At 44.1% G+C, this 9,970-nt stretch overlaps 1 protein-coding gene across 1 annotated transcript; it reads left to right on the top strand.

Annotated features, from left to right (window-relative positions):
- Nucleotides 1-1,560: 1,560 nt before the first annotated feature.
- On the top strand, nt 1,561-9,649 carry znf281b (zinc finger protein 281b). The gene is made up of 7 exons (XM_069691688.1): nt 1,561-1,730; nt 4,139-4,663; nt 4,843-4,956; nt 5,106-5,229; nt 6,036-6,119; nt 6,215-6,333; nt 6,749-9,649. Exons 2-7 carry the CDS (start codon nt 4,211-4,213, stop codon nt 8,327-8,329), a joined length of 2,475 nt encoding a protein of 824 aa, XP_069547789.1. The 5' UTR covers nt 1,561-1,730; nt 4,139-4,210; the 3' UTR covers nt 8,330-9,649.
- The last annotated feature ends 321 nt before the right edge of the window (nt 9,650-9,970 follow it).

The following is a 9,970-nucleotide window of genomic DNA, read 5'->3' as shown; positions in this document are numbered from 1 at the left end:
AATGACTTTTGGTATATCGCTCAGTCAAGCCAAACAGTGCAACAAACAATTTACTAAATCAGTTTCCAGTTAAACACAATTATCGAACCCCACAGGAAATATCAGTAAAGTAAGATCATCAACAACATTAAAAATCAGGAAAAGTCAATCTGATATGACACTATTCAAACAATTATATTATTATAATTATATTAATTAACATAATAACTATAATAAACTTTATTTGTATAGCACCTTTCATACAAGAAATGCAGCTCAAAGGACTTTACAACAAGAAAATGTCATCACATAAAACAGATATAAAGGAACATAAAAGCATGTAATTCAAAAATAAGAAAAAGTGCATTAGAACAGATCAAATTAAACACAAGAAAAACCATTAAAAACAAATAAAGAAGAGCTGAACCACAGAATAAATCAAAATGCACTTTAAAGTCACAGTAGTGGTATCTTGTTGTCTAACCTGATAAAAAAAAATAACATTTTAGGTGAGTTAAAGTCCTAAATACAGATTTTAAATTTGGCAGAAAATTGAGCTGATGCACTTTTAACTTTGTACATGTAAAGCAGGGTGAATTGCCACAATGTGGGACACGTAAGCTCCATTTGGTGTAGGTCTTCCTCGGACAAATGAATGTCAATAAAACTAAGTTTAACACAAGCTGTGATATCATGTAATCAAAAGCACATGAATTCTCAAATGTCGGATCATAGATTTAGGATGACGCTCTCCTCAAACAGGGAACACACCATGTGAAGACCACCCAAAGGGCAATGACACGCATTGTGCAACGATAATGGTTCATGGTATGACAACATGAGAACATGTGACACTCAGCGAGGAAATGGCATTTCCCAGTCAGGTTTGCAGTTCATTCATGAAGGTTTCTCTGTGTAACATCCACACTGAGACTGTAAGCGGAGGTTTTGCAACAGCAATAACATTGTAAGTTGTCATGAACAAAGGATGACACGTTTAGCCTCGAATGTTACTGACCTAAGAAGTTTTTATTGCATGAATTTAGGTGATTTAGGCCTCTTCACATTCTCCCACATTTCAAACAGAACTGTCCCACATTAGGAAATCTGAGACAAGAGAACTGATAAGTCTACTATTTATTTTTTGAGTGTGATATTTTTTTTTTTTTTTTTTTTTTTGCTTACATCCTGGGGATTTCGGAGTGGTCGTAGTTGTGGGTTTTTATGTACTGGCTTCTAATTGAAAAAATAAATAGCCCCACAATAGGCTAACTTCAGACTCACTTGGAATGCATTAAACATGAAAAAAATAATAATAATAAAAAGACTATAATATAGAGGCAAAATAAAGTGCACAGTGTTTAGTGTTTCTCAATATCTGTCTGACACAACCTGTAAAAACAATAGCACGAGGAAAACTTTGCGGCAGAGCAATTGCTTTGCATTATACAGTAATCCATAAACACTCATGTGCTATTTTTTTTTTTTTTAATTTTATTTTTGTACGTAAAGCACAAGAGCTGCTTATGCAGTCCGGTCCGAGCCGAGGAGCCTTCGCCTGTCTCCTCCGACGACCCGTCCGATCGCACCCACAATTCCCCGCGCCTGGACAAGATGGAAGAAAGCAGCGGCCGCCGGAGAACAATGTTTTGGCAATAAAAAAAAAAAAAAAAAAAAAAATAAAAAAAAAACCCAAAGCGGCGGATTCGGAGAAAAAAAACACGTTTGGAAACAACTGCGGTCATGCGTAGGTGAGTGGAAACCCCCACGAAGGGGACTTTTTTTTTTAATTATTATTATTATTATTATCATCTGCGGTTTGTTTTTTTTGTTTTGTTTTTGTGGGGGTCGAAGCTTTTACAAGGCGAACCGATCGTCTGTGTGTCGGCGGCGACGCACCGAGAAACCAGCATCATTGTTTCGGTCTCAGCGGGCCGTAATGCGGCTTTTCGAGTCGGGTCGCAGCTTAGCGAGCTAACGGGGAGCTAACGACGAGCTAACGGCGAGCTAACGGCGAGCTACAGCTCGTGGCGGCTCGATTGTTAATAAAAGAAAAACACCAGCTCGCGCTGCCAAAGCGTCGCGAGTTGTTTTTATATACCTTGCCAGTCCCACGTGTTCCGGGTGGATTGTTTTATTATTGTTATTATTATTATTGTTATTATGTTTGCTGGCTAAATGTTCCCGGTGAAGCGCTTTACCCCCGAGGTTGTATTCACTGCTAAAGTTAGCTCAGTAAATAAAAGCGGCAGCGCTGCTTCTCGGTCAGATTTGATTTCACGAGCGTCATCAAAAGCTTCAGCTGACTCCGCAAAGCTCCTTTTAATTTCTCTTTTTAAAAAAAAAAATTAAAAAAAAAAAGTTGCTTTTCTTTTATTCCCCCTATCGATCTTCAGAGAGATACTCCGAAAATATGACCGTGTAAATTTTTTTTTTTTTTTAAATATACGTGTTATTTAGCGTTAGCTTGGTTTGATAGCAGCTTGCAGGTAAACGTGCTAAATTAAAAAAAAAAAAAAAATTAAAAAAAAATGTTACATGGCTTATGACGAATCTAATAGACGGTTGTCTCCAGATAGCAGCAGGAGGTAAGATGTTAGCGGGCCTCGCGACTTTTAGTGTTGGTGCGACTTTGATTTGAAGAACTGAATCCGCTGATCGCGTCTCATTGTTGCTCGTCGGCTAGCCCCGCTAGCCGGCTAACTATTATGCATCACAAAAGCTCATCCTCTCTCTCTGTTGTTGTTGAAATGCCAAATGGTCAGCTGGTGGAGACCAAACAATAAATTCTCACTCCTCTGTGCTTGTTCAGACCCCCCCCCCACCCCCCTGCCCGACCCCCACCCCTACCCCTCCACCCCCTGCACGTCCCCACCGCGCCCGGCATGAAAAGCGTCGAGATGTCTCGCTGCGTTTGACCTAAATATATATCGTTTGTTTTAAGGGGGAAGTGAGCTGAACCGATTCATTTTGCCGATACCGCAACCGATGCTCTCCCCTTCCGGGTTTCCTGTTCGTGCGGGGTTATTAGTCAAAAAGATGACAATCGGTCCAGCGTGCATCAAAGGGACGTCTTGTCTGACGACAAGCTACTTCCCCAGATTTTTTTTTATATTTTTATTTTTTTATTTTGGCTCTGGTCCAAGTCACATGTGGTGTTAAATGTAGAACAATAGTGAGGTGGATTAAATATATGCCTTTGATAGTTCTTTTGTTTTTCTTCTTCTCATCTTGAACAGAATTTACAAAAACACGACAGAGCTTAAGCTTCTTCTTACACTTTTCTTTCTTTATTTTAAATAATGTTATCTGGTGCTTTTAACCAGATTTACTTAAAATCTAAACACCCATATCTACTTTTGTATTCAAGCCTTAAATACTTTGTTTTTCATTTCAAAATGATGTGTGTTTTAGTCTGCGGTAAAGATTAAATCTATTTCAGTATTTAAACCAAAAGTCCTTGAAGCTATGGTAGAGATAAAATGACAAGTACTTCATTTTGAATGTTTTCATACTATCTCTTAAGTATTACTTCATAAGTTCTGATGCGATATGTATCCATTTACCTGCTAAATCCCATTATGCTGTATTGTATTTCACTAAGTGAGGTGTTTATTTCAAATTAGTTTTTATTTCCTCAGTGCAAACTAAATGTGTTTTGTCCTAAGTGATCATTTAAGGTTTCCGGTTACTGTACCAGTGCTACAGTCGGATAAAGCCGAGCCTACTCGGTAATTAATGGGGATCTTTGGGGAAATTCAGAGATCATTATGGGAAGTGACACACTGTAACTGCTGTCTATATCACAATATCAATAATGCCTTTTATTTAAAAAAATATATATATATATATATATATCTTACGTGATCGTAAGCTTCATATCTTTGTGTTTTTGATCATTGGTTGGGCATTACAGTGGCATGTTGTCCACTGAACAACGTGCCAATTTATTGAAATAATTACAGATGAAGTGAAAATAGAAATAATTGTTAGTTGCATCCCTACTTTGTGGTTGAGACCGAATTTACTTCACTGGAACGCGCGATCGTGGATCAGACTCGCAACGAAACGTGGTGGTTGTTTTCGATTTGTCTCTTTTGTTTTCGTGTCTTGTCGTCTTCCATATGTAACGCGGCTCTTCATCCGTCTTGTCTTTCAGGATATTCTCCTCCTGCATTCCTCTCTAGATTAATTACCCTCCTTCTCCCCTGCACAAAGCAAAACCACCGACATGAGTATTATCCAAGACAAGTTAGGCAATGAGTTTTTGCGCAACGGCGGCATGGACCCCAACTTTGCACCAGGTATGCTTATGTTCAGCCACCTGCCACCAGTCACCACCTTCACCCGGCTGGCCTCCCAGTCCGTCATGGGCGAGCTGCCCCAGGAGATGATCCTGAAGAAAGAGCGCGACTCGCCCCCAGAACACCAGGACGCCACCACTGTGAACTCGGGGGGCTTCCTTCACAGCATGGGCATCAAGCAAGAGCGTCTCAGCGAACTGGATTACCGCATGCCCCTCTACGGCGGGGGTGGAGGAGTGGGGATGAACTGTGGCGGAGGGGCCGCGGGGAAGAGTGGTACTGACATGGGGGATATGTCTTTCGGCAACCACCACCAAAATCACCAGAACATGCTCCTGCATGACCTCAGCCTCAGCAACATTCGCTCCCTTGGCGAACCGGTGAGTTTTGAGTCATTTGCCAGTTGACTTTTAGCTGCTTAGTTTGTCCCCTTGCTGCCAGGACAGGGATTGTAATGTGCCGGGTTTGGCTTTATTGACCCTTTTTGACTCGTAGACCAGCGATTGTCCCTTATCTGCCTTCAATTAGCTGCGGTATAAATATTTGTGTTTGCCCTTAGATGCCTGTAAGACCAGTTAAAGAGACAAAAGAGTCCTCAGGTAAAAGAGGACGGAGGAGCAACGGGGACGGGCAGGGAGGCAAAGTTCGAAGGAAACGCAATGACGCTGCGAAGGTAAATCACTCGCCTGCTTCACGACGCCAACGAATCGTGTTTGTTTCGCTGAAAAGTATCGGCACGTGAAAAAGGCCGGTGTTTCGCCGTCTCTTAAAGACAAGAGACGTTGACGTGTACCACTTGTACTCTTGGTTTTCTCCTCGCAGGCCATGATGTTGGACGCAGATGGATCCTGTCTGTCCCCCAATTCGAAACCACATATCTGTGAGCACTGTAATGCAGCCTTCCGCAGCTCCTACCACTTGCGTAGACACGTGCTCATACACACAGGTGAGAGAATTTCGCTGCTTGTTGGTGCTTTATTCGTCATATTTAATACATTAAAGTACGTCTCGCGGTTCAAATGTAACGCTCGCGTTGCTGATCAGAGCTTTTTTGCTGGGAGAAAGAAAAAAAGTCGGTAGCAGAGGCAGCTTCTGCTTTCCTTTTGCTATTTAACATAATGTTGTGGCAAACTGCCATGAAGCCGGCAAGTTTAGATGAAATGCACAACTACAAGTCCGTCTTCTTATATTCTGAATGTTCAGCTGTGGGTAAGGCTGTGTGACCAAGAACATGGAAAAGCAGATTTATGATTAATGAACACTAAAACTTCCCCATGAGCACTTGAGACCTTATTTCCAACCAGACCGTCCCTGAGGTCAGCAATGACTTTATGATTACTCATGTATTTCTGGAAGTCTTAGTCATTCCCGTTGCTGGGAATTCCTTTCTTTGATCTTGAACTCATAAAGATTTTAAGGGAAAAACATTTTTACAGCCTCAGTTTAAAAAACAAAACAAAAACCAAAACATTTTCATTGTTTTGCAGATAGGAAATACATTGTTGTTGTAAAAATATTTTGTCTGGAATGTGGCCCTTTGCTGCTCTGAATGAACAATGGATACCTAAACCTTTATTTAATTAGGTCATTCAGTTTCCTCAACACATCTCTTACTTCCACTGTTACCGTGAGGCCGGTCAGCTTTGCGAGTCTCCTAGGTTCCATTTTTGATGGGTACAGTGAACACAGCGGTGCGACGGGCCGGGCTTTAATTAATGTGGTGAGCGTATGGTTGTACTCTTGATCGCACAGGTGAGAGGCCTTTCCGGTGCAGTCAGTGTAACATGAGCTTCATACAGAAGTACCTGCTCCAGCGGCACGAGAAGATCCACAGCGGTGAGTTTCTGCACGCGGCTGTAACTGTACGCCGAAGTCATTTCGACTAAAGGTGTCCCGTTTATTCTGTAAACCGTCACCGCTGCCTTTTGCAGGGGAGAAGCCTTTCAGCTGCGACCAGTGTAACATGCGCTTTATCCAGAAGTACCACATGGAGCGGCACAAGAGGACACACAGTGGCGAGAAGCCATATCGCTGCGATACCTGCCAACAAGTAAGACGTTTGTAACTTGGTTTTTACCAGGTCGCGCGCAACGCTTTGTTTTTCTCCGATGGCGCCGTCGGCTTTATTTGCAGTTAGAATCGTCTCGTATCGGAAAGTGTGTGTGTGTGTGTGTGTGTGTGTGTGTGTGTGTGTGTGTGTGTGTGTGTGTGTGTGTGTGTGTGTGTGTGTGTGTGTGTAAAGGTCGTGCATTATCATCCTTAGCATGAGAGTCGTGCTGCATTTTGTCTGAACGTCCGCACTAAAGTTCCTTATTAAGCCGAGTGGTGTCAGAAGACGTCGGGTTATATAATGTTTTCTCGTGAAATTCAACGCCCGTACTTTTGAGCTGCATTTCCGCAAATTTAAAAAAAAAAACAGCTTCTGTTCATGCAGCGGAAACTAAGACCGTATTTCTCTCCCTTAGTTTTTCTCAAGAACAGACCGGTTATTGAAGCACAAACGGACTTGTGGAGAAGCCATAAAGAAGGGCCTAGACCCGAACATGCTGGAGCTCAGCGAAGCGGAGCTAGGCCAGGGCAGCTATTCACTCACTCAGGGAAACTCTACCACCTCTGGACGCAAGAGGGGAAAGTCCAAAAACGGTGAGGGCAAGAGGAAGAAGAACGCCTCAGCGGCAGCAGCCTCGTCTTCGGGAGGGATGGGCATGCAGGGCTACGGCATGGATCAGCCCTCGGGCTCTGACCCCGCCATGCAGGGACGTACTCCCAAATTGGTCTTTAAAAAAGGTGGCCGCAAGGGACTCGACAAGGGTCTGCTTTCTCTGGAAGTCGCTGGCGACGGGCAAAAACTGTTGTGCCCGAAGCCCGGCTCCATGGATCACGTGGAGGGTTGTGGCCTTGATAACATGGGTCTTCTCCACGGACCCGGGGGCAACAAGCCCGGGCCAACCACCAGCAGCAACTACGACGATGCAATGCAGTTTGTGAAAAAGCGGCGCTACCTCCATGCAGTTAACATTGACTATGGAGCCGGCTCACTGCACATGGCGTCCCAGGGCGGTAGTGTAATCCACGGCTCCCTGGGGCCCGAGCCCACGCTGGCCATGCTGGACTCCTCCCCGCTGGACCTCAAGCACGACAAGTCGGGCATTCCAGATGAGGTACTGCAAAGCCTGCTCGATCACTATAGCCATAAGCCCGAGGGTTCGCACCACCATGATGTGACTTTTGATCTGCCCGACCACCCGCACCATGTAGACCTCCAGCCAGCAGCCCCCGTTACCCCGGAGCTGGAGGACGACTCGCCCAACGGCGGGGACAAAACAACAGTGATGAGCGAGTACTCAAAGTTCCTCCTGCTGGCCCTGGAACGCACCAGCCATAATGGACCCTTCCCCAGCCTCGGCCCCACGGGGCCCTTCCCACTGCTGTCCATCAGCTCCAGTCCCACAGGGCCCCTGTTCTCTGACAAACACATCTACACCACGTCCCCGATGGACTGTGGCTACCTGCCTATCGCTGCCGCTTCATCCAACTCCTCTTCGTCCTCCTCCAAGTCCCACTACGGCATGCTCATCGGCTCCTCCTCCCTGACGGGCTACCACCTCGGCCTGGAAACTGCCAGCCACCAGCAGCTGACTCCATCTCAGGAGCTGACTGAACAGTTGGAGAAGCAGCACTCCCCCGGCACCTTCAACCTACCTCCCCAGGACCTCACTGCTCCTGCAGAGGGCCCCAAGGGGCATCAGCCCAAGGCTGGTGGGAGCACCGCACCCACCAATGGCTCCACCTACCCAAACCTGTCCCCGCTGAACCCCCCTAAAGAAACCACATACCAGATTGAGAACTTCGCCCAGGCCTTTGGCTCCCAGTTCAAGTCAGGACGGCGGACCCCTCTGAGCTACGGCAACGATCCTGGGACAGAGGTAGACCACCGACTACGGACTCCAGTGTCAGAATTCTCAGGGTATACCAGTTTGTTAGCTGACGTCAGTGAGCCAGTGAGTACAGGATCAAAAACCCCGACAAGCCAAAGTTTCAGATAAGGGTCAAATGAGGTGAATCCAGCAGGGGGCTGTTCTGTTACTGTCCATACAGCCCCCCCCCCCCCCCACACACCATCCTAATTTTGTTCTTGTAGCAAAGATTTGTTTTTTAAACACTGCCATTAATTGTTAATAAAAAAAATGACCAGGGAGGGTCTTCCATGGCCTCAAATGCAATTTTTTAAAATATTCTCATTTTTATTACGTAGTTGCTCGATTTTTGTTTAAGAGTAGTGATTTTGATATGAACGTACCGTAGATTTAAATGTAATTTAAAACATTTAGAGGGTAGCTATGAACTTGCTTGTTTTTTTGTTTTGTTTTTCTTCGTCGTCTGTACCCTTGTGTTTTATCAATCATCATCATACCATTGTAAAGTAATAATGAACAGTTTTGATGATTTCAATAATAACATTTGTGGCAGGGAAAGGCCCAGATTTCAAATGGCAAAAAAAGTATATATTGTCTGTTACAAGAAACATGTTAACTCAGGAAAATAGGCAAAATTGTGTAATATGACTTTGTATTATGAGATGCAATTAGCACAGTTTTTACAGGTGTACTTTGAGACTACAAAGCTTTGATTTTGTTTTTATTTTTGTTTTTTTCTTTGGGATGTTTTTTTTTGTTGTTGTGTTTTTTTTAAACTCGTCAGAACAACAAATTTCAAAACGTGTTCATGTTTGGTTTCTACTGCGTGTAGCTTTGACGAGATTACGGTACTGTTTCGTTACTGTGAAGACATCCACAATCCTTTTGAAAGCTACGCGTACACAAGTTAGTCCGAGTCGTAGCCAAGTTTAGCCTTCGGTGCTCGCACGGCAGGTGAAGAGGACGCTCCGGCGTCACCGGCTGTTGTTTTGTCGGCGTCCGTCGACGAAGCCCGCGCGACCGCGCCCTCCTCTGCCTGCGGGCGCCAGTTTGGTCGTAGAAAAGATGCCGCGTAGGCAAAAAAAAAAAAAAAAAAAAAGGATTAAAAAAAAAAAAAAAAAAAGAAGAAGAAATCCTACCTAGAGGTGACCGGCGTGTCCCAGATAACAGCTGTCCGTTTCAGAATGCAATGAGCGCCGGTCGGTGATCGTTTCATCGTGCTGTTGCTGAAGTGATTTTTATTTTTTATTTTCAAACAAGTCACCACTTTTCTACTCCGCTCTTTGCTGTTTGTTTTTTGTGTCAGCGGAATCAAACGAGCACTTTTTTTAATTTTTTTTCAACAAATCTCCATTGGATACAACAATAACCCGTTCAATTTGCATATGTGATAAGTGATTCTTATGCTAATTATTATTATTATTATTTTAAGAGGAGAAAAACTGTGAACGGGAGGGAGGGAGGGAGGGACGGGGGAGGGAGGGAGGGAGGGGGAAGTGGGCCGGGCTATTTGCTGGGCTCTGACGGGGGTTGACTAGGCATGACCATGGGCATTTTAAATGTATTTGTTGTTTTTTTCTCAAGGGTAGAAGATAGGGGAGTGATGGGAGGGGGGGGTGCGATTATTATTATTATTTTTTTTTTATTTTTTTTTTTTCTTACGGTTTTTCGGGTGATGTTGTAAAAAGATGATTTGCCATAATTCTGTTCTACAATATTTTGAGAGTACCTCTTTGTATTTAAGTGTTTTTTGAGAGATGGGCTGACATG

The sequence above is a fragment of the Brachyistius frenatus genome, unplaced genomic scaffold, assembly GCF_029030835.1.
Source record: "Brachyistius frenatus isolate BFR_SWC_R1_liver_20210118 unplaced genomic scaffold, ASM2903083v1 Contig_11, whole genome shotgun sequence".
NCBI lineage: Eukaryota > Metazoa > Chordata > Actinopteri > Embiotocidae > Brachyistius > Brachyistius frenatus.
Note: the sequence above shows the minus strand (reverse complement) of the source record. Positions and strands in the feature narration are given on the sequence as shown.